We start from the raw sequence: 24,835 nt of genomic DNA, 5'->3' as shown, positions 1-24,835 counted from the left end.
CCAACCAAGTCAGCGAGCGTGACCACAGGATCCCGTTAGTCGCCTCTTACGACAAGCATAGTCGCTTTTTCCGGCAAGCATGGGTTGCTAAAGACCGATTAGTAGTAGTAGCAGCAGCAGTAGTAGTAGTAGTAGTAGTAGTAGTAGTAGTAGTAGTAGTAGTAGTAGTAGTAGTAGTAGTAGTAGTTGCTGTTGTTGTAGTAGTAGGAGTAAAATGATGTCACACTGACCTAAAAAGACATCAATACCCCGAATATTACAGTCACAAGTATCACAGCCAGTAGAAAAACAACAAAACATATTGTGTTCAGAAATTCAGCGACCACCGGCCAAGTCAATGGTACATTTTCACGACCTTTGCCCCTGGTACTCATATCACTTTTGTTGAATAGTTCGGATTCCTCGTTACTTTTCATCCTCTCAGGCGCTAAGTCCTGGCGCTTAGCTGCAAGCCCCGTCATCCATCTGGGAACGCGGTGTTCGGGTGGGAGTCTGTGTATGCTTAAAATGATGACATTGCCTACTACAGAGAGGAAGCTGATAAAGCTTTGTATGGATGCCAGTAACACTGAAACAAAAACATGTCGTATTATATACAGTTATCTTGTGTCAGGTTTAAAAAAATAAACAAAGTAATTATAATGTGTAATGCTATAACATGGCTAATCGGGACCCTGTTAGTTTGGAAAGCCCGAAATCGGGTCCTCCGAAAGCGCTCGTTAAATCTTCGACATCATCATCATCATCATCATCATCAACGTACTATTCCTGACAATTTGACTGACCATGATACTCTCCGGAAAAGTTACTCTCGGCCAATATATACCCAAAGGAATATCACTCATGCGGACGACTTCACTGTGCACCACGCCGCCCGGATTAACGATGTTTCACGGTTTATCGGAATATTTCATAGATAAAAGATCGACCCAAGCATGAAATTGTGCAGTTTGTATCTATCAGGTATGCAGAGCCGAAACACCAAGCTACTCAGATTTACGGGTTCTTTCAATGAATGGAGTACCCGGCCTGTGCACAGGGCAAAGACAGTTCTACAATCATTAACAAGGGGCAGATAATCTATAACTCCGAGGAGGTATCACCTATGTGACCCATCATCAGTATAACAGTGAGTGAGTGAGTTGGGTTGAACGCCGCTTTTAACAGTATTCCAGTTACACCACGGCGTGTCAGCTTGATGTGGGAGGAAAGCCCGACGTGATGCAGGTCTCAGACGTTTATCACTTCGGTGAAAGCCACGAGCACGGGTATGGTGCTGACAAACCTAGAAACATAATCGGGGCGAACCGGGATTCGAACCCTCAATCATAGGTTTCTGGCACAGCGAAACGCGGCGCCTTAGACGACTGGGCCACCCCCCCCCCCCCCCCCTTTCAGTATAACAAAGATCATGAGGAAGTTATATATAATACATGTCCCTCAGCAACGAAAATTCACTGAAGTGGACCTTTTAAACCGATTACGTAAGGCTATCCTTAACTATCCGTGACATCCTTAACTATAGTGAGCGGGTGAGTTGGGATTGGCGTCGCTTTGAACTATATTCCATTTATATCATAGCGTGTAAGCTTGCCGGGGAAGGAAAAGAGGAAGTGATGCAGGTCTTAGACGTTTACCACTTTGGTGTATCCTTTGAGTATGGTGCAGACAAACCAAGAAGCAAACCGGTTCTGAACGAGAGATGATCATGATATTTAGCAGTGAAAAGCGCAATGTGATTGTATGCCGCTTAGACTTAGCCGGGGAATCGCTAAAACGCTCAGGTTATTAAACAAGCTTTTACAACAAATGATTCAAGTTATAGAATTGACGTCAATATTGCCATGTGGATGACATCCTACATACAAACACAAATATTTGTTTAGCATGCAAAGTTTACCTTTGCCATTCTTCTTTGATCATGTTTCCTTATTATTTCATTAATAACGAAGTTTGATTACGTAATTATACGGTAATTCAGCTGACATAAACTTACTATGCCACAGCTAATACGTTGTGTTATATCTCTATTAGGAATCTTGCAATTCAATTGGTTAATCCATACCAGGTGACGAAACAATATACTTCAATGTTGACCCCACATCATGTGACAGACACTGACCTCGAATATTGACTCGTCACATGATCAGTATTGGCCTGTCACGTGATGAATATTCACTCGTCTGCTAGAAAACAAGATGGCGTCTGGCACGTAAACAAACAGAATGACCCTCAGACCCGACCACCTCATGGGCTCATTCGAGCAATATCAGGTACACCTGGTAGCCTTCATTTTTCGCACCCGATACTTCAAATTGACGAGCGAAATATTAAACAACTAGGCCAAGTCATCAATAAGTAACAGGGGACAGATTATTCATATACAGCGTTACGTACCAAACCTTGAGACATGGTTCGACAGCTTAGGCAACGTGTCATAGATGGACGACATGAACACAAAGACTGATAGTAGAGACGTGATGGCCAGGGTCGTCTTCTCCCCACTATCTGCAGGAACCAGGAAACTCAGAGGACTCAGCAAGGGGAACACCAGCAGTGGTGACACCAGACACAGCCAGAAGAAGGTTGTCTTCCGCTTCAGAACGATGCAAAAATCTAAACCCTCCAGTGTTTCATTTTCAATATCAGTCATTGGGTGCGATGTTGAATTGACCCATCCAGTGATCAAATGAAACTCTCCATTTTGAATATACTCATGCAGAGATACACCCGTCGTCGAAGTCGTGAGTTGATGCACATTTGTTGTCATCAATGAAAGTATGTTTATAGAGCACACTTGTGTGTCGAATGGGAAGTATGTAATGTCGACGTTGCAGGTTGTTGAGGCGACGTACCCAGGTTCCCAAATGACCTTGCCGTTCGATTTGATTAGAACCAAACTTTTGTCGTCTCCCATACGCTTCTTTACACTAACACTGCAACACCAATGTCACGTATACACATCAAATATATAACATCTAACTATAATAATTATAGTAATATTAATATTATTATTATTATCATTAATATTATTAATAATAATAATTATTATAATAATGAGAATTAAAAGCGACAAAACCATTTCCATATTCATAAGAAATCTCGATTGTACAAATCCGACTGTATCATGAGCATGTGTTTATGAATCACCATCAAATAGTGATGGCACCAGGGCCCACATGCACAAAGCGATTTTAGCGCTAATACTATGCCTATGTTAAAGTATGGGAGTTAAGATCATCTTTGCGCTAAGATCGCTTTGTGCAAGTGGGCCCGGGTGTTCGCGAAAAGGTGAGCGTATCCTGCCCCACCGGAGGCACCCGTCACAAACACATGCAACGGCAAGTCAGTTGTTCACCAGAATAAAATGCAAGTCAAAATATGGAACTGACATTGACATCATTTTTGTCAATGATGCGTCAAATTTGGAAATGTCCTCCACATGTCTACCATAAAGCTTTTTGAAAGCTATACTGAGGTCTTGAATGTTGTAACCTTGATCAAACTTCTGAGTAAGAGTTGTATGACGCATTTGTATTCTTGGTACAAACAGCATGCTCGATTGTATCTCAAATGTTGTAAAATGTAAATACCAAAGCCTGGAGCTGCTGGAATGCTCGACATAAATGGAAAGTTGACTATTGAAAATTTGAAGTCATCCCTCTTGCCATAGTGTCTTGTTTTTGGACTCTTAATGCATTGATCCACACATAAAACAGATGAGGCGGTCTCACTGGTCTCCTTTATTTCTTGTTCAGGAGGAAGGAAATTGGATACTTGATAGTTATAAGAAATCCATTAGTCCACGGCACGATTCATAAGCAACGTTTATGAATCACAGTCAAACAGTGATGAATCAAGGTTTTCGCGAAAATGTGAGCGTATCCTGATCCAACCGTCCCAAACACATGCAAGGGCAAGTCAAGTGTTTACCTGAACAAGTCCAAATAGGGTATTGCATCGAACATCATTCTGGTCACTGATCACATTTGGAACTATCCTCCACATGTCTACCATAAACCGTTTTGAAAGCTTTACAAAGGCCCTCAATGCTATAACCCCGATCAAAAGAACCTTTAGGCAAGAGTCGTACGGAGGTATCTAATTTATCACTGATATGTATTTTCTGTATTATTTCAGGTCTTGGTTAAACGTATTTAGGGCCTACTTCCAGGCTCTAGTGGACCTGAACGTTTGGCCGTGATAAGTTTGTTCTCGTTATTCTTTCTCCTTCTATGTGGTCAGGTCAAGACAGACATGAATTCACATCTAGCATCTGCCACATCTGCTTTGCATCACGATCAGCTTATCATCAGCTCTGCCTAAAGAGTTCCATGGTTGAAAACAAACAAATCACATTTTTTTCAGTATTTAGTCAATTTCTAAAAAAATATAGTGAATCAGTATTGGTGAAAGTAATCATTATTGCATTGAATTACTTACTCATTGTCAATGACGTAATCAGGTGTCCATATCATGTTTGCAGCGTAAGTAATGTATTCCACATCCCCATATTCCTCTGGCGTCCATACCAGAAACTCGTCCATCCAGGTCTGAGTCGGGAAATGTTCAAAGAAATATATTAGGAAGATATAATGATTACATAAGCTTCAGAAGGCCTTTCTGTTTGGTGAGATAAATTAGGGTTTAACGTCGCATTCTAGGTAATTGCATTACAATAGCGACGTGCATGCACGTGTGTTTGCAGCTGCAAGTTCTAGTCCCAACTTTTATGCCAGTTTGATAGTACTAGCCCACTGAGACACCATGCCGCAGTTTAACATGGCTACCCCTCAGACACAGTAAACTGACTCCTAGTCGACCAATTCTTGTTTTATCCCCTTAATGCCGAAAGCCAGGCAGGGTACTATCTTTTTACGTCTATTGGTATGACGCGTCCATGGGTTCCTCTCACAGAGCTTGATGGTGATGATAATGTTATTTTGACTAAAGTATGTTCAGCTGCAGTGCCCGTGTAAAGGTCGGGCCAAATAAAAAGCAGCACGTCAAAGCAACATGTGTTTACCCCCCACTGATGATGAGGCAGCACAAACAAAACCACTAGATGTGGATACGTAGAAGATGGGAGGATACAATAAGACTTCGGGTTACATCGTAAAATCCAAGAAAAACAAGTAACAGATTTCTGATTTAAGTTAAATACACAGACACACATACGAACACAACATAAAATGACATAACATCAATAGATGAGGAAAAGTCTTTCAAAAGGGAAGTACGCGAGGTATGCATTGAACATTATTCAAGTTAACTAAAAGTGGTACATCCTAACTGAAGTACCACATGGTTGGATTGTTCGATCAGTGAACGAATACTGACTGGTATGGCTGATTGAAGGCTTTGTTTGTTTTCATATTTGGTTGTTGGTTTGTTGTTTAACGCCGCACTCAGCAATATTCCAGCTATATGACGGCGGTCTGTAAATAATCGAGTCTGGACCAGACAATCCAGTGATTAATATCATGAGCATCGATCCACGCAATTGGAATCGATGACATGCATCAACCAAGTCAGCGAGCCTGATCACCCGATCCCGTTAGTCGCCTTTTACGACAAGCATAGTCACCTTTTACGGCAAGCATGGGTTGCTGAAGACCTATTCTACCCCGGAATCTTCACGGGTCTTCATATTTGGCATGTGCAGTCGACGACCAGAAGGTAAAAAAGCTCATAGTCCGAAAACAAGATATGAGAACTGTCACTTAAAATACTGTGCCCGTTTATTACAATTTGCTGCTCATAATACATGTCGATATTTTGTCAAAGGAAATTATGTGCGAGATTCTTTTACAATTTTGTGCTTTATATTTTTGTTTAAAACAGGCAGACCCCCATACCAGCAGTGGAAACTGAAGGTAAAATTCTTTGTATAAAGGTTTTATGAAACGAGGACATAATAGTAGGATCAATAATAACATGCCTAAAGCGACGAAGAAATAAAGTTTTCACTGGCCCTTAACAAGAGAGTACTATACTGTTACAGGCCAAAATACCATGAACAGAAAACGACTGGAAAATATACACACCATACTGCAGTTCCTTTAAAAGAGATAACAACTAAAGTAGTTGGTTGGTTGTGTGTTGTTTAACGGCGCTCTCAGCAATATTCCAGCTATATGACGGCAGTCTGTAATTAATCGAGTCTGGACCAGATAATCCAGTGACTGACATCATGGGCATCGATCCACGCATTTGGCATGCATCAACCAAGTCAGCGTGCCTGACCCCTCGATCCCGTTAGTCGCCTCTTACGACAAGCAAACTCGCCTTGTACAACAAGTATTGGTTGCTGAAGACCCATACTTACCCGGATCTCCACGGGTCACAACCAAAGTAAAGAGTAACCAAAAGATAGTTTGCGAATAAAACAATGAATGTAGTACACCAGTACTCCAGTTGTTTTGTGATATCTCAACTTATATTTTTAAAAAGTTGTCTCTCTGTCTGGAATTGAGGTCACAAGTAGGGGATTCTCCTTCGCGTTTGGGCAGAAAAAAACATGTTTATTTTATTTTTTAAATGTTGCTGCTTTCGCGTTGCGTCAGTGTGGGTAACATGATTAACTACCTGAAGCGAGTATGTTTGCTGCCGGTGCACCGCGCTACTTTAGCGTGGCTCGTCCTTGACAAGAAAGAATACATTATTTTGTATCCCAAGATTCGCGTTATCTCGCGCAAGCACATCACAAAGTCCACATTCGCTTCTCATTAGTGGCAGGTATTTACCAGTAACAATTCCAAGATGCTGATATGTTTAGCGATAGAAGTCATCTGTCATCTGAGAGAGCTGTGTGTTTGTTGTTGTAAAGACTTTATGATATTTACAGATAATTCTATTATACTTCACATATGTTTCTAGGTTTGTGAGCACCATACCAATGAGGTAACGTCTGAAACCTGCATCACTCCAAACGACGGGGACACTGTTGGCATATGTATGAGAGGTACCGTTCGAATAAGGACTTGTCTTAAGACTAAAGTATAGTCCTTAATCTTGACATCTCTTTGTGTGTTTCTTCTTTCCAAACGTTGACACTTTCCTAATATTGTTTCGATCTGATAAGAGTCGAATATAAATGCTACTCACAATGCTGAAAAATCCCAACGACTTCATTGTTTCCGTTTTCATGTCCTGCAAGAAATATTCATAAGATGATACATTTCAAATGCAATTCTTTTCAAAGTGTTTTGACATCCATATTATCGATTTAAGTAGGGAAAGTGAGAGTTTTATCGGTGTATTGCCATTTTTATCGACAACTGTTCATATATACTAACGGAAAAAGCAACTGTGTTTCATATAAAATTCAATAAAAATAAATATATTCTGAAAACATATAATGTTCATCGAGACACAATATTTTTAGAGAGGTTAAGTACAGCAGAGCAACACTCATGACTTGCCACGGGCCGGTCATCCACGTGTGATGGCACGTCAACCACATGCGGTTGGTGCATCTATGGAATCGGTACCAAGCTGCCACATTAAGAGCTCGAGCAATCATGAGTAGAGACCAATTGGTGGAAGAACCATACTGAAATGCTTGAGGGAGCACAACAAATAACCACTTATTATATTGTTATGTTCATTTGCACCACATTTTATGAAGCACAGCTATTTTTCCGTTAATATATGTTATTAGAAAACAAAGGCCAGTGTGATTTGATGTATCATCCACTGCAATTATAAATATGAAATAGAACATTTGCCTTGATGTGAATGTTAAGGATCATATTGAAAATTATGATGTAAATTTGAACATTGAAACCTAAAGTCAACGCGGATAACCAAACGAAAATAAGAAAAACAAGTATGTCTCCTTCTAGAGGCATTTAGAAGTTGGAGTACTAACTTCAAAGTAAGGATAATATATATGGACGAACAACTTTTTTATTACAGCGACGTTTCGGTGTAGGTGTGGGTTCTAACACCGTGTTCTAACACCGTTATCATATATATATATGATAACGTTGGTTGGTGTTGGTGGTACGCCGGTAGTAGGTAGCCTTGGTCACATTTGATTGATAGTTGGAGTCTTTTAATGTTGATGACTTCTTGTAGTGTTTTTTTTTTCTATTTTGAGTGAGTGAGTAAGTGAGTTGGGTTTAACGCCGCTTTTAACAGTATTCCAGTTATATCACGGCGTGCCAGCTTAATGTGGGAGGAAAGCCCGAAGTGATTCAGGTCTAAGACGTTTACCACTTCGGTGAAACCCACGAGCACGGGTATGGTGCTGACAAACCTAGAAACATAATCGGGGCGAACCGGGATTCGAACCCACAATCATAGGTTTCTGGCGTGCCCAAGGGACGCAACTCTGCACAGCGAATCGCGGCGCCTTAGACGACTAGGCCACCCGTGCCCCCTTTTCTATTTTGAAGTGTTTGCGGTTGGTGGTGAGGGCTTTGACTTACTCCCACTGGATGCTGTGGCTTAGGTTGTCACGGATATGGTCTGATAGAGCTGATTTCGAGTCATGATTGGAGACTGAACTTTGATGTTCCTTAATTAAAGTATCTTATCCTTACTAAGTAATATATCCGACGAATGCCATTATTCGACAAATGTAGGATGCATAAGATATGATTTAAGCCTGCTTGTTAGATAAATAGGTGTGGTCCCAAGCCTGCACATACAGTATCTTTGTCTCTTAACTGCATAGTTCCATTTAGAAGGAGTCATAATGTTCCGCGAGTGTGCAGAATATTTGAACAATATTAAGTGACACCAGATGAAATGTAAATAACGTGTTCATAAGGGAAGCTGTGTGAATATGGCTATACATATGTGATGCTACCTGGAGAAATATACAATACTAGGGCCGATCATTTGACGTTCTTGGGGGTTGGGTGTGTGTAGGGGCTCTTGGATAATTCGTTTTCAAGTTTTACACAAATAAAACAATCAGTGTAATGGCACGGTGGTTTTTTATGAAAATAATGTATTGTGGTTAAAAAAAATGGTTTGTCTCTCCCTTTAAGACAACAAGAGTGATGCCCGCCTCCAGCTCCAGGATATTTAATATTCTTTCTTAATACATGTAATTGCGAGTAAAGAGTCATGATCTGTTCGTGGAATTGTAAATTACGACTATCTTTCCGACTTACCAGACTCTGCATCTGTTCCATAACGAGCACTACGTTTACACTGATTGGCATGTCCTGGTCGTGTGTGGGCCTGATAAATACACTGTAGTTGTGGAACAAGGTGTTCAGTAGTCGGTGTGTATCTTCTTGAGACGCCGTGTCAACTGTAATAAAACAACATTTCAAAACAAAATGGACACACTGTATATTTCCGACACTGTTATGTTTGTTGATCATTGCGTAACCTTAAAGTGTCAAGTTAAAGAGGCGTTATAGAAGTTTATTTGATGGTTTGTTTCTTGTTTAATGCCACAATCAACAATATTCAAGCTAAATGACAGTGGTCTGTAAATAATCGAGTCTGGACCAGACAATCCAGTGATTGACATCATGAACATCGATCCACGCAATTAGAATCGATGACATGCATCAACCAAGTCAGCAAGCCTGACCACCCGATCCCGTTAGTCGCCTTTTGCGACAAGCATAGTCGCCTTTTACGGCAAGCATGGATTACTGAAGACCTACTCTATATCAGCGTCGGGGACATGCATCAACCGTTAGTCGGGGGCACGGGTGGCCCAGTCGTCTAAGGCGCCGCGATTCGCTGTGCAGAGTTGCGTCCCTTAGGCACGCCACAAACCTATGATTGTGGGTTCGAGTCCCGGTTCATTTCTAGGTTTGTCAGCACCATACCCGTGCTCGTGGGTTTCACCGAAGTGGTAAACGTCTGAGACCTGCATCACTTCGGGCTTTCCTCCCACATTAAGCTGACACGCCGCGATATAACTGGAATACTGTTAAAAGCGGCGTTAAACACAACTCACTCACTATACCGTTAGTCGCCTCTAACGACAAGCATTGGTTGCTGAAGACTAATTCTAACCCTGATCTTCATGGGATCGGTAAATTGAAGGAATCTCAGTCATACGGACAATGGTTTCCAGCTTACAGTATCCTATCCAGACATTTACTCCTGATATAAAACTCTCAGAACTGTGACTCCTGGACGAACATGGTGTTCTTTGACAGCAGATCTTGGAACTGGTGGCCCAGTCGTCTAAGGCGCCGCGATTCGCTGTGCAGAGTTGCGTCCCTTAGGCACGCCACAAACCTATGATTGTGGGTTCGAGTCCCGGTTCATTTCTAGGTTTGTCAGCACCATACCCGTGCTCGTGGGTTTCACCGAAGTGGTAAACGTCTGAGACCTGCATCACTTCGGGCTTTCCTCCCACATTAAGCTGACACGCCGCGATATAACTGGAATACTGTTAAAAGCGGCGTTAAACACAACTCACTCACTATACCGTTAGTCGCCTCTAACGACAAGCATTGGTTGCTGAAGACTAATTCTAACCCTGATCTTCATGGGATCGGTAAATTGAAGGAATCTCAGTCATACGGACAATGGTTTCCAGCTTACAGTATCCTATCCAGACATTTACTCCTGATATAAAACTCTCAGAACTGTGACTCCTGGACGAACATGGTGTTCTTTGACAGCAGATCTTGGAACTGGTACCCGGGTGAGTGTAGTCATGATACAATTACTTCCCCACTTGTCATGAGTTGGAACACAGTTCTATGAACATATAAGGATTGTTTATCTTCCTTTAGTGTTCCAGGAATGAGTTCGAATCCAATCTGAAAAGGTCCATATTTACAAAACCAATCTCTTCTGGTTTTAAGGTACATTTATACAGAAGTGTTCCCTGGCGTCGATTGTTCCAAAAGTTTGATAACCTGCCGGTAAAAAGACAGAAAAACAATTAGAGTTAAACGCTTTCGTAATCATTAGAATGTTTAAGCTCACCTCCAAACTTGACCCATGATATGAGCGCTATAACCCTGGCCACATGTCGTATATCCATGCTCTGTGTATCGTCTTGCCACTACGGTTTCCAAGTGAGGATGTGAATGGTCGTCTCTCAGTGCCTCGCTGTTGTGACTGGCATGAATAATTAAAACCGATGGGGAAGCATTTCAAATGAACCGTTTACCGTCGCATAACAACTAACTATCAGACGGTGGCTTGTAAATATTTGACTTCGTGAGCATCAATCTGCACAATCCACAGTGCATATATAGTTATTGAATAGTGCAACGTTAGCTTCAAATGGATTATACTGACAAATCATAATTCGTCATAGGTGAAAAGTGTTTTGTATGATATAGTCGAAATAGTACAAATAACTCTGCTTTTAGCCGACATTTCATATGATTGCAGAAGGGTCTCTGTAGGTTTCACTTTGTCTGAAGCGCAAAAGTGGCGCTGTACCCTTGGCGCGCGCATTATAGTGTTGTCTGTTTGGTATTGTGTATGAAATCCTGAAATATGTGCATTATCAGTAAATATTTTTAAAACTCTCATTCAAATGTTTTATTGTGATAAAGCGATTGGGAAGATTGGATTCAATAATGACATTAATGTCATATTTACAGAAATGAAGTTAGGCTGACCATATAGGCTCTACCAGTCAATATTTCTGACAGAATACCAAACCTAAGGCGTTGCGGTTGTGAGGAAACCTTTTTATACATGACGTGGTGACTGTCAATGCTTTGACTGTATACAGTGTAACACCGTCACATTGACTTTATTTAATACAACTTTGAAGGGAACATAATCACCATTAATGACCAATCTGAATGAATCATTGATCGTTATCATTCATATTCAAACAGGTTGAAAGAAACATTATTGATATATTTTGAATGATTGGGATAGATTTTAAAACTGAACTTGCTACTTTCCAGTTAAGGTCTTCAGCAACCCATGCTTGCCGTAAATTGCGACTATGCTTGTCGTAAGAGGCGACTATCGGGATCGGGTGGTCAGATTCGCTGACTTGGTTGATGCATGTCATCGTATCCCAATTGCGTGGATCGATGCTCATGATGTCAATCACTGGATTGTCTGGTCCAGACGCGATTATTTACAGACCGCCGTCATATAGTTTGAATACTGATGAATGCGGCGTTAAACAACAAACAAACGAAACGAAAACGAAACAGCCTCTGTGACAGCCTCTGATGGATCGACACATCGCCTATCAATATTCAAGAGAAGTCAATGACTTAGACTGACTCTTCTGTCTATTTAACAAACAAACATTTAAGCGGACAATTCCTCTGTTATACATGAAAGTCACTCCTGTCACAGAAGGGCGCTCTGTAAAAAACAGAACGGTTGGTGAGATCATCAACAAAAAGGACAAATTTGAAGAGCATGCTGTTCTAACTAACAATAAGAAGGTCCGTGAAGCCAGCCATACTGACATAGAATCAGCCCCGTTCCTCTGGTATTCCAGTGCCTGAGCCCTGAATCTAACCGCCACAGAAGAACTTCTCAAAGCAGAAGAAGACATTGTATACTTTGTGAATTCTAATGGCTGGCTGGCATGGTTTAAATAATATTATGGATATCACATTAGCTGGCATGTGATCTCGAGGAAACTTTGCTTCCAGATGAACGACACAAAGCGGTAGAGGTTATTGTCAGGTAACACCTTGGGCTTTTGCCCAGATCCAAAGTGGTCATTGATGATTTATATTTTATCGCTTCCGTATTCTACGTTGATTGGTTGTTTTACGCCACACTGAGCAATATTCCAGCTATGTGACGGCGGTCTGTAAATAGTCGATTCTGGACCAGACAATCCAGTGATTGATATCATCGCAATTGGGATCGATGACATGCATCAACCAAGTTAGCGAGTCTGACCACCCGATCCCGTTAGTCGGCTTTTACGACAAAAAAAGTCGCCTTTTACGGCACGAATGGGTTGGTGAAGTATTCTACGTGCTCTCCTGTTGAATGAAAGAACAGATTCCGCCAACCAAACATATCACAACAACCAGCAACCTTTGAGCTATTCTTGCGAAATCTTCTTGTCTTCAGATCCTTTAACTTTATAACAAATTCATGTTTGGTTATTGGTAATTTTCCTCACTTGCTTTCCCCCACAGTGCTTCTGTGCACTTTACATCGTTGAACTCCAATTCTGTTTACCCATACTCTGTAGAAGGTTTGCCTTTCTCTTTCATGATCCTGTGATTGTGGTTTTCTCCTGTGTCTGCTTTCTTGGGGGCTGCAAGTACTCCATCAATTGTTGGAATTAAAAATGAGTGAGTGAGTGAGTGAATATGGTTTTACGCCGCTTTTAGCAATATTTCAGCAATATCACGGCGGGGGACACCAGAAATGGGCTTCACACATTGTACCCATGTCGGGAATCGAACCCGGGTCTTCGGCGTGACGAGTGAACGCTTTAACCACTAGGCTACCCGACCGCCCCGAATTAAAAATGAAATATCCGGATCTGATTTCTGTAGCACAATCGACACCTTTGTCAGTTGAGGAACGATGTCCATCAGTATGTGCAAGAAAGAAACAAATCTATAATCTGTGATGTGATCCAAGAAACACACTGTTTCAACTTCTTGTATCTCTGCAAGTATTTGACTAGTGGTGCCCAAATGTGATACATAGCATAAAGTGCATCACAAAACGCCATCCTCCTGATTTCATGAATTTCGTGACCTTTAACTTGGGGCCATCAAATACTTACCAGATTAGTTTCATTAAAGCAGTTCTGTTTGCTGATTTGGAAACAATACAGATCCTGAAATCTATTCTCAAATGTATCCATTAAGCTTGATGTACACAGACTGTCCAGGAATGTCACGGCAGAGAACATCAGAAATGACCTCAGACATTGTAATCATGTTGGGACGACTAGAACCCGGGTATTCAGCGTGACGAGCGAATGCTTTGACCATAAGGCTACCCTACTCTAATTTATGATTCTGTCACCAAGGAAGCCCCGTCATTACCAAACCCGATGATGCTCTTTTCAGCAGGTACTGTATGATGATGTCAAGGATCTCAGCTGTGGAAGATGTACCTTCAACTGTAGCATTACCAATGATTGATTGAGTATGGTTTTACGTCGCCTTTAGCAGAGGCTTCAGAGGCTTTTAGAGATGGGCTTCACACACTTTACCCATGTCGGGAATCGAACCCTGGCCTTCGGCATGACGAGCGAACGCATTAACCTCCAGGCTACCAACCGCCCCCATTACCAACCAAGTGGAGGCTATAAGAGTGTCAGCATCCAGTATTCTGGCCTACAGCACCATGGCGTTGGAAATGTCGGTACTCCCAGAATACTGATGAATGGAGATGCACTTGCAATTACGCCAGCTATGCTCTCTTGAGACAAATTAAACCAGTCATAGCTATTTACCAGGGTGCGATTACGTTTTTTGTCTCCACTGCACCTCGTGGAGGCCTCGGTGAACAACTGACTGCACAACAGATAGGCAGGCTGAACCATATACTTTACTGGAAAATAGAACAAAAAGATATGGTTGGATCCTAGGCAATGTAAGCGTGCTCATTATATATTTTTTTTTTATCATCACGGGCTCTGTGTCCGATTTCGCGAATTTTTTAAAGGAAAAGGGACAGTTTCGACTGTTTAATTTCCGATGTCTTTATAGTGCTCTGCAATAGTTATTGTACAATTAGGAGATAAACATACTATGTTTTCAATGAAGAGCTAGGTTACCTGTAGATTTAACCGCGCTAAATTGAATTTGGAACCGAACGCGCTGCGTCACAGTCGTATATAGAAAAGCGCCCAACTTCCAAGTTCTCTGTTGTCTCCAAAACGTAAATACATTCCCTTTGTAGATTTATATCATGTTTTCTGCACGAAATGTATTGCCACACATCCTTTGAATATTGTGGTAACCGCATCTGTGCATATTGTAACCTGTAATTGTAGATATAATTATTTAAATATGCCTACCGACAATGACTGAAAAAAGTACTATTCTATGAATATTAGCTTCCGCGGTGATGCGGCCGTCAAACAATCAGAGGGGGTTCATTGTGATTTAATAGCCTCTGATTGACCAATCAGAATCGAGTAAATTCCAAATTCATGGTAGAATGTTCTATATATGGTTCAAATTGTCAAGAAATCTGACACATGCAGACCGCCATTTTGTTCTATATCCCATGGAAACCCGAATACATTCGTCTTTCGTTATATACATTCACAGTACACCGACTGATTTGACTGGTCGTCATTTTTCGTGTTTCTTACGGTTTTATTTTCAGGTGAACAATTGCCTTGCTTTTGCGTGTGTTTGTGGCGGATGCCACCGGCAGGATAGTTACGTTAACATTTTCGAGAAAAATATATAGATCTAGATGTTTGAATATTTACTTTATGTATTTGTATTTTTTGTTTTATATCAAAAATATGTTTCGTTTTTGTTGAACATTCAAACCGTATTTGTTTGTTGTTGTTTTTTTTATAGTAAACAACAACAAAAATAGTTACCTAATATTCCTCAACCTAAACCCTGGAATTGTAGGTTGCACTTTGACCCACAGTCATACTTTTAACATCAATTTCTTGACAAACCAGGAAGTCGAGCAAAGAACCAAATTTCAGCGATGCTACATTGTTTGGACCAGCCACTCCACACCTTCAAACGCACGTATAATCGCATCAGATCGTTTCTAAAACGCATGTTCTGTGACCTGTCAGTGAGTGAGTGAGTGAGTTTGGTTTTACGCCGCTTTTAGCAATATTTCAGCAATATCACGGCGGGGGACACCAGAAATGGGCTTCACACAGTGTACCCATGTCGGGAATCGAACCCGGGTCTTCGGCGTGACGAGCGAACGCTTTAACCACAAGGCTACCCGACCGCCCCGTGAGGTGTCAGAGAATGGCAGTCCGGACAGGTGAAAACCCTCTTTAGATTTCGCAATATCGTGTTTAATTTCGCAAGACCTTTTTTAAAGTTTGCTATGTCATGCGAAGTTTAAACATGTGTTGCGAAGTTTTAAAGGTTTTGCGAACTTTAGAAATATCTTGTGAATTCAAAGTCTGGTATGCCATATTTGAGCATTTATGTCCTCATTTGCTCGTTGGCGTTCCGACACTTCAACATTTCTGTCCCGAGTTAACGTTGTTGTTTGAAAATTGGCATTTCCACGTGTAAATGCGTTATATTTTTTTCCTATTCTCAAGCACCAAATTCACACAATGCCTCCTTTATCGTTTTGTTCTAACCATGGGTGAGTTTTCGTCAAGTCAGTGACAAATCGTACTTTCGTTTCTTTCAGCTGGGGAATTGCTGGTCGCTGCATTTTTCTCGCATGATTCATTATCTGGCGAATCTTCAGTCAATACACGTACTCGTAAGCTGAACCTGCGTTTTCACGATTTACATTAAAAAAAATCGAACGACGTGCGAATTCGCACTGACATGGAAGGGTTTGTCATCGCCGCAAGTTTTGCGTAGAACTCTTCAGGCTATGCGTCATACAGCCAATAAAAGCCGTTCTCGTATATTATAACAAAGGTGACAAGGATCTGACGAATCAGCCATACTTTACGTTCTCAGAATATTTCGAGATTTTTTGCCACGAACGTGAAACAATAGAGTTCTTTCTTTGTAATGATGTTAGAACGATATGCCGCACTCGCTTTTATTGACACACTTGTAGCGTCAAACACGCTGCGTTGGTTTCAATTTAGCGTCAATTATACTTTTTCCGCGATGTCGCAATGCTAAATGCCTAGACACACCACTGGAGCCATCTTCAAGGTCCACACGGTAATGAAAATGTCAAAAGCTACTGCTATCTTGGCGTTTTAAAAATAGAGAATAACACGCAAAGGGCCCAGCAGAGTTTTGAGACGCCATAATTTGATGGTTTGTATTCTTTTGCAAAGCTTCATGTTAGGCTGTGAAAAGGAGGTATGTGATAAAAAACATTGGCTGGGAAAAAATGGATTTAATGCTTCTAAAATATTTTGCTTTACTCAGAAACAGATTTCTGAATCATATGATTTATGAGGAATCAGGAAAAACTCAAATTTATCAATAAACTTGACTTACATTTTTATAGCCCAAAGAATTTTTCCAAAGAATACTCGGTTTTACAGTCCGTGCCTCCAGTACGGTTTCATATATCAATCTATTAGAAATAACGACATGGAGAGAGCATAGGCGATTCGTGTCAATTTAAATCAGGAAATAACATACGTCTTACAAACTGCAGTGACAGCGCAAAACTGCGTGTGTTTTCCGCTATGGACTCCTCATATTCGTAATGCCAGAGAAAGTACTGGTACAGCTAATAAAATACACGCGCAGAATCAGACGATAGAAATCTAGCGCATCAATATGTTGACCCGGCTACCGTTGAAGCAAAGTGTCCCTACCTCCAATTGTGGTAATAGCATTATGACAGGTACGTGTATTGATAGGAAATGTATTAATTACTGCGATATCAACTTGTCAGTCACAAGACGTCGGGAAATGTGTATAAATAAATAAATTACTATTCCGTGCGATTTGATTGACTAACCAACCATTATTTTTTGCGTATATGTTTCCATAAACGGAAACAGAATTAGGTCACGCACACTTACAAAGTACTGTTTCCTGACTGGCTTATAATAGAATTGGCGGGGCATGCGGATTCATTTTTCTGACGTAAAATTCTGAAAAACTAACGTTTTGCAAGAATTGTGGTCGCACGGCACTAGTCTTCCTCCAACTATAAAATTACGCAGAGATGTCCTATCGAAGTTGCAAAATTAACCTCAAATATTAGACTGGTTTGAAAAAACAGCAACTGCGGAGCGTTGTCGGATATTTTGCAATGTGTAAAAAGACAGCAAATGTCACCACGAGTTTTTAATCCTGCACCGATAATCTTTTTTTTTATTTAACAGCCTTAGGGAAACTACGAGCCAACAAAATACTGCCCTAACATCTGAACAACATAAATATACATTCTATAATGGATATTTTCTTGTGCATAACGTTATATATACAGTCTGACGGATCAGTCTGCTTTTTCTTATTGTTTAGTCATGTGTTAAATATTAGGCTGTTATCGTTACTTTTCACTTCCATGAGGCATCACGCCTACATTTCCATAAGGGTTTGTTTGTTTGTTGTTTAACGCCGCACTCGGCAATATTCCAGCTATATGACGGCGGTCTGTAAATAATCGAGTCTGGAGTCAGGTGTTTCCCGTGCTTGTCTTTTTAGCTTTGGACGGACACTACTTGCAAGTATATCCCGGGGCAAAGAGATGCACTTTTCCCCCATACCTATCTTAAGGCATCTCCCCCTTGAAACTTCTTCAGCTAAAAATGGTTTGAATAAATGCGTTTACAATGTTTTATAGTCCGCCCAATTACCTTCGCCTAAAAACCAACAACCTCAGTTATCACAATGATATATGAATGACTTCTAAATGAAAAACCCCTTTTTTAAACTGAAAAAAAACCCAATTATCTCAATAAGACATTTACGATAAATTGTAGTTTCAATGTTAAACACCTTAACACGAAGAGATTATGTATGTAAAATGTTTTCCTGTTATCTTTAGCCATCCACATTGGAGGTATAACAATATTTATAAACGAAAGTGATGCATTTCCCCATGATACAACGTCTTACACTCAGATCTCTCAAAGCAGCATTGTAACGTGGTAATGTTAATCTATATTTATCTCAGATGTTAACATGGGGGTCAACACGTACAAACAATTACTGGGCCACAACACGTTAAAGCAGTTGAGCAAGACTGTGAAAATAGGAGCTATAAATAAAAACCAACTGGTGTGGCACCAGCTGGCCTGCGATTACGCACAAGTTGACAAGAAGTAACCATCAAAACATTAAAAAAATTAAAACACTTAGGCAGCAAGAGGTCGTGTATGAATTAAACGCAAACATCTTCAGATTCAGATTCTTTATTCTCCATAGACCACCGACGGTGGTACAAGAGCATACATAAAGTACAGAGATAAATATAATATGTACATCAAGACGGCTGTGTGCATTTAGATTTAGCATTCAAAGTGTTAAATAAAAATAATACATATTTTGATAGACGTTTTAGCTCGTTTAGTTTGGTCGTTGAAAATAGCTCTTTTAATGAAAACCCATTTGACCAAGTTAAATATCTTCTAGGAATAAGTGCAAGTCTTTTGTTATCAAAAGCTGGACATCTAAATATACAGTGGAATTCATCTGCTATTGCTGGGGAGTTACAGAGTGAACATAGACGTTGTTCTCTAGGTACATTATTCCAGTGGCCAGTCTCGACTGGTAAATTGTGGTTATTAGTGCGAAATTTGAAGAGCGGGTAATAAACAGATTTAGGTAGGTAGAGATAGTTTTCAAATAATGGCATTTCTTTAAGATATTTATGATAGAAACCTTTTGAACTCCACAATATTGAACTTCTCCAGGATTGTAGAAAATGATCCGTCAATATTCTTTCCGGTCGACAGACGAGACTAGCCACTTGGTGTTGAAATTACATGGCATATCATATACTTGGGTCAGGCCACAGGAGCTTAATAGACATTCTAGATTATAACATAACCAAGGGTGAATATTGGAGTTTACGTTAGCATCCATCCTTATGAATTGATATATTAGAGTCGAAAACTTATTTTGTTGAGATCGTCTATGCCAAAAAAACTATAATTCTCTTAGCTACTCTAATATTCTAATATTAAGGGGGGGTCCTGCCTAATTCTCCATAGACCATAAAAAAGGAGTTGATAATTTCAAACCAGCCGCTAATTTAAGGAATTGTAAATGAACTTTTTCAACCATATTCAAACATTTAAATCCCCACACTTCGGCGCCGTACAGTAAGATTGGTAACACCATAACATCAAATGCTTTAATAATACAATCGAGTGGGAGACTGATATTTCGGGCTTTCTTCAGGAGACAGTACATACATTTTGTGGCATTCTCGGTTAAAGTTTTGATGGCAAGTCCAAATTTCCTATTTTTAGTTTACCGTTTCTAATTCTTTATTGTCGAAAATGAAGGGGGCGATTTTTCTCTTTGTAGTACCGCTGCCAAACACTACAACTTTAGTTTTAGATATGTTAACCGTTAGTTTCCATTTTCGACAGTATAATAGGAGGGAGTTTAAAGAAGTTTGCAGAGATCCAGGATCGGTACCAAATAGAACTATGTCATCACCGTACAGCAGTAACAGGAGCTGTACAGAGATATAATGGTTCCTCTGACAGCGTTAACTTGAAACCTTGACAACAGTTTTCTATCAACCACGGTTGATCGTTAAGGAATATTGAAAATAGAAGGGGAGATAAATTTTCTCTCTGGCGAACTCCAGTGTAACCTGGGAAGAAGTTAGAAGTGTGTTTGCCTATTTGAACACGTGACTTAATGTCACTATACATGTTTTTAACTAATATTAAAAAATTACCCGTAATTCCAGAATTTAACAATTTTGACCAGAGACCCACCCCCCAGACATTATCAAAAGCTTTTTAAAAGTCAATGAATACACAATATAATTTTTCTTTATTATTTTTTTGAATATTCATTAGCATATTCCAAACAAAAATATTATCAATTGTAGAAAATCCCTTACGAAATCCAGCTTGGGCTGGCGATAACATAATTCACATTTAAATAGTTAGTTAATCTAGTGTTTAAAATACCGACAGACAGACAGACAGACAATTGTTTATTTACGTCTCACTTCTGTACAACATACTACATACATATATACATAGAACATAGATAAAAGTACAGAACCACTCAGTATGAGTTATGAGAGACGAGGTCACATAAAAATAAATACAAGGTAGAATTTATAAGTGGTAAAATATATCACGAAGGTAAATCATTATATAAAATATTCTTGCGTTTTTGGCCGTTAGAAACAACAAATCATCATTGGACATAATAAAAGAGAACTTATCAACATTAGATAAAACTTGAAAAGTAGCACAGAGATTCGCACATGTAGTTAAAAGGCTATCAGTAATGTTTTTATATAAAGGACAATGAAATAAAACATGGCTTTCATCCTCCACGCATTCATGACAGTTAAAACACACCCGTTCATTCAATGGTATATTATTGTAGCGACCTGTCTCAACACGGAGCGGGGCAACACCACAGCGGAATAGAGCTATAGCACGGCGGTGAGACCGGGGTAGGGGAAACTGTAAATACCGTTCAACTTCAAAACTTGTCTTAAAATGTCGATAAAGTCGGAGCTTGTTCTTTCCTGTTCCATGTCTACTTTCCTCCTGTCTGACTGACTTACTCCATTCCTGTATGAAGTTCTGCTTTATCTTCTCTCCAACCGTACTCGTTAAAAAGTGTATATAAAAAGTGTTTCCAATAGGGATAAAATGGTCTAACTGTAAACTTCGTAGTTTCTTGTGGACACGGAGATTCCAGTTACGTGTGCCTAATGACGCCGCTTAGTCTGCCCACTTGAACACTTTAAATATAAATCTGTCCGGATTCACGTCGCATGATCGCTTGTAATACCTTGCTACACTTCTCCATAGCCGTACAACCGGTGGCTCCCATCCCATTGTCACCTGATACAGCGCTGTTTGGGGTTGACTTCCTCACCCCCATAAAATACTTCATGGCCCTGTTATGTACGGTGCTGATAGCTGGAATGTGATGAGCTCCCCATATCGCAGCTCCATAGTCTATTGTTGCCCACACCATGGAGTCATACAGCTTGGTAATTGTTTTGTACTCCATCCCTCCTAGAATCTTGCTCTTTGATATGAGAAGTCCCAGAGCACGACTTGCAGCACTTGCCACGGCATTCCCCATCCGAGTGTAGTCCAGATGTTCTGTTAGTAACAAACCGAGGTAACAGTAACTCTCATCTATTTCCAAATTATTGCCGCTACACTGGAATAAACTATCCGTTCTTGTCACTGCCTGGCTCCGAAAATGCACAATCTTCGATTTGTTGGGATTAATTGACATCTTGTTTGTCGTACACCACTGCCCAAGCCCGTTAAGAAGTATATTTAAGTCCTGTTCACTCTCAGCCAGAAGAATGATGTCGTCAGCGTAAGCCAGAACACAAATGCATTCATCGTCAACAGATACACCAACTTCTAAGGCATTCAGCGTAGTTATGAGGTCATTGATGTACAGGTTGAATAACAGTGGAGAAAGTAGGCATCCCTGGCGTAGACCACTCTTGACGTTAAACCAAGAAGTAAACGACCCGTTTATCCGCATACAAGCCTGAACATTCCGATACAGTGAGACAATAGCATTAAACATATTCCCCTGGATCCCGATGTCACTCAATTTACTAAATAGAATACCTCGATCAATACAGTCGTAAGCTTTCTTGAAGTCCACGAAAGCAGCAAAAGTTTGCTTCCCCATACTCTTACGAGTCTCTATTATGGATGTCACAGTAGAAATGTGCTCTGTAGTTGATACCAGTAAATAGCTTACCAAGACAACTCAGTATTTCGATCGGTCGATAAGAAGCAGGGTCTAACGGGTCACCCTTTCTCTTGTATATAGGCTTAATAATACAAATTGACCATGCATTAGGGAGTATACCCGTCCTGAATACAAGATTGAATAGTGATGTGAGTAGGGGTAGTAACAACTCAAATGCGTTAATCAAATAACTAGTATCTATCAAATCAAACCCACAGGCTTTATTTCGTTTCAAAGATCTAATTCTCTCTTTTATTTCTTCTGATGATATAACGTTATCCAGTACAGTGATGTCATAGTTATCTGATTCAGTAACGTCTATTAACTTATCATCATCATCATCATCATCATCATATCTTGTAGAATCGATGTCCTTAAAAAATTCGTAAAATCTGTCTACAGATAGGTCCATTATTAGTGTTGTCTGTCCCGTTTAATATTTTCCAGAACTCTTTAGGGGAAGCTTTAGCTTTTCTCCTCAGTTGGGTACCAATTTCGTGTTTGTGTTTATTAATGTGTCTTGTGAGGCACTTTTTATAATTCTTTGCGACTTGGCGATAATGTAATCTATTCCTTTCGGTTCCAAAGTTCCTGAAGAGTTTTCTGGTTTTAGATTAGTTTCTACGCATTAACCTGCATTCTTTATTAAACCAGGGTTTATTTACCTTATTACTGTTACAATTCTGTTTCCGAGAATGATTAGTGCGCATACCAAAAGTTTCTCGTGCAGCATTGGCGAGCACGTGCGCTAGCCCATCGGCTGACCTATTTATGACAGTTACGGGGCTGTCATGACCGGTGAGTGCTGATTCAGCGAGTTTAGTTACAGCGTCTATTTGATCTGCATCTATGTGTCTACAGAATACCTCAGCTTTATCTTGATCATACTTCTTTGGTTTTGTACGTGAATTGGGGTGATATAGTTTTCATTATCACGAGTATAAAAATCTTCATTTTCATTATCGTTTCCTGCAGTTGCTAATGTAAAAAGGATTAGGCAATGAACATCAGAATACAATGGCAAGTACTCACCCACCTCAAAGCTATTAAGCAAAGATAAACAAGAAGAGGATGCAAGTACATAGTCAACAACACTCTTATCTTTACACGTAACGGCTCCGGTAGACCTGTCTTTACCGAGGCGGCCGTTGCATATAAACAGATTTAAAGTTTTACAAATGTCAATCAGCCTTTTACCATGATTAGTAACAGTGCAATAGTCACTTGTAGTTCTAACTCGGGGGATGTTTAAGTCGTCTAACAATGATTCAGGGTCGTAGACATTTGTCAGGTCATCTATATCCATTTCTACTTCTCCAAGCATGTGTTTATCAAACATAGTATAATCGCTTAGGTTTCTTGTTCTACCATTAAAATCACCCAATAGTGTAACATATTCAGAAGCAGAGAACATTGACAGTATTGAACGTTCTAGTTGATAAAACATATCGTCAGAACAGAATTTTGACCCTTCTGGGGGCAGATACACCACTCCTAAATACGTATCACTGTCAATTCCAAACATTGATCTTGATAATTTAAACCATATACAGAAATCATTTACCTCTTCAACTTGAGTGATGTATTTACAGTAATGATCTTTTACGGCAAGGCCAATACCTCCTAATCTAATCTTAATCTAAACCATGCTAGTGTTTTGAAAACGGAAAGCTATTCAGCATTGACACAACGTCCGTGACCTCACCAGAATGGGATTTGCGCCTCCATTGTTCTGCGTATATGGCGACTGCAGCTCCAGTCTTTTGGCATTGTTCTCGCTCACGTTTTCTTTGATAATGGAAGCACACCATTTTTCCGTCACCATCTCATAATTTATTTACCTACTGTCTGATTTGATAAAAGACAGAAACTCGTGATCACTAATATGCTACTTTATATATATACTTTATGATATATATATATATATATATATATATATATATATATATATACATATACATATACATATATATATATATATATATATATATATATATATATATATATACGTACATTACGCTAATGATTTAGTAATATGTCAAACATGGCGAGATTAACGAAGTACTTTATTTTTCTGAGTTCATTTTAATTCCAGTAAGTTTGCTTTGACCAAAATGACAGCGGGTGATATCAGAGAACAGAGAATTTGCCGCAAATTGCCAGTAAGTGTTTTTGTGTGTGTGAGATGTATTTTAAATTCTTTACGACTTCAAAATGAGGGTTAACGAGGAGGGACATTTACGTATATAAATGCATGCAAAACAATCATCTCATCACACGTATGCCTCACTAACCTTTCAGGTCTGACTGCGTCCGATTATGTCCGACTGTACCATAACGTTGACATATTTATAGAAGTCATCAGCCATCTATTAATCAAGTATTGACCTTCTTCCATGCTTGTA

General features: G+C 39.9%; 1 protein-coding gene across 1 annotated transcript; it reads right to left on the bottom strand.

The window, feature by feature from the left end:
• Positions 1–164: 164 nt before the first annotated feature.
• On the bottom strand, positions 165–24,835 carry LOC139450146 (neuronal acetylcholine receptor subunit alpha-3-like). The gene is made up of 7 exons (XM_071231814.1): positions 24,725–24,835; positions 10,921–11,055; positions 9,129–9,271; positions 7,108–7,152; positions 4,444–4,553; positions 2,398–2,936; positions 165–568 (listed from the first exon to the last, which is right to left on the bottom strand). Exons 2-7 carry the CDS (start codon positions 10,976–10,978, stop codon positions 231–233), a joined length of 1,233 nt encoding a protein of 410 aa, XP_071087915.1. The 5' UTR covers positions 10,979–11,055; positions 24,725–24,835; the 3' UTR covers positions 165–230.

This window comes from Haliotis cracherodii, unplaced genomic scaffold (assembly GCF_022045235.1).
Source record: "Haliotis cracherodii isolate W230 unplaced genomic scaffold, xgHalCrac1.p SCAF_10, whole genome shotgun sequence".
Taxonomy (NCBI): Eukaryota; Metazoa; Mollusca; class Gastropoda; order Lepetellida; family Haliotidae; genus Haliotis; species Haliotis cracherodii.
This window is presented reverse-complemented; position numbering and strand designations above follow the sequence as displayed.

Coding starts and splice junctions, on each gene's coding strand:
- LOC139450146 (XM_071231814.1), bottom strand. CDS start 10,978: ATGGATATACGACATGTGGCCAGGGTTATAGCGCTCATATCATGGGTC. Junction 9,272..10,920: donor ATCATGGGTCAAGTTTGGAG/GTGAGCTTAAAC, acceptor GTTTTATTACAG/TTGACACGGCGTCTCAAGAA. Junction 4,554..7,107: donor CGTTGGGATTTTTCAGCATT/GTGAGTAGCATT, acceptor TTCCCGACTCAG/ACCTGGATGGACGAGTTTCT.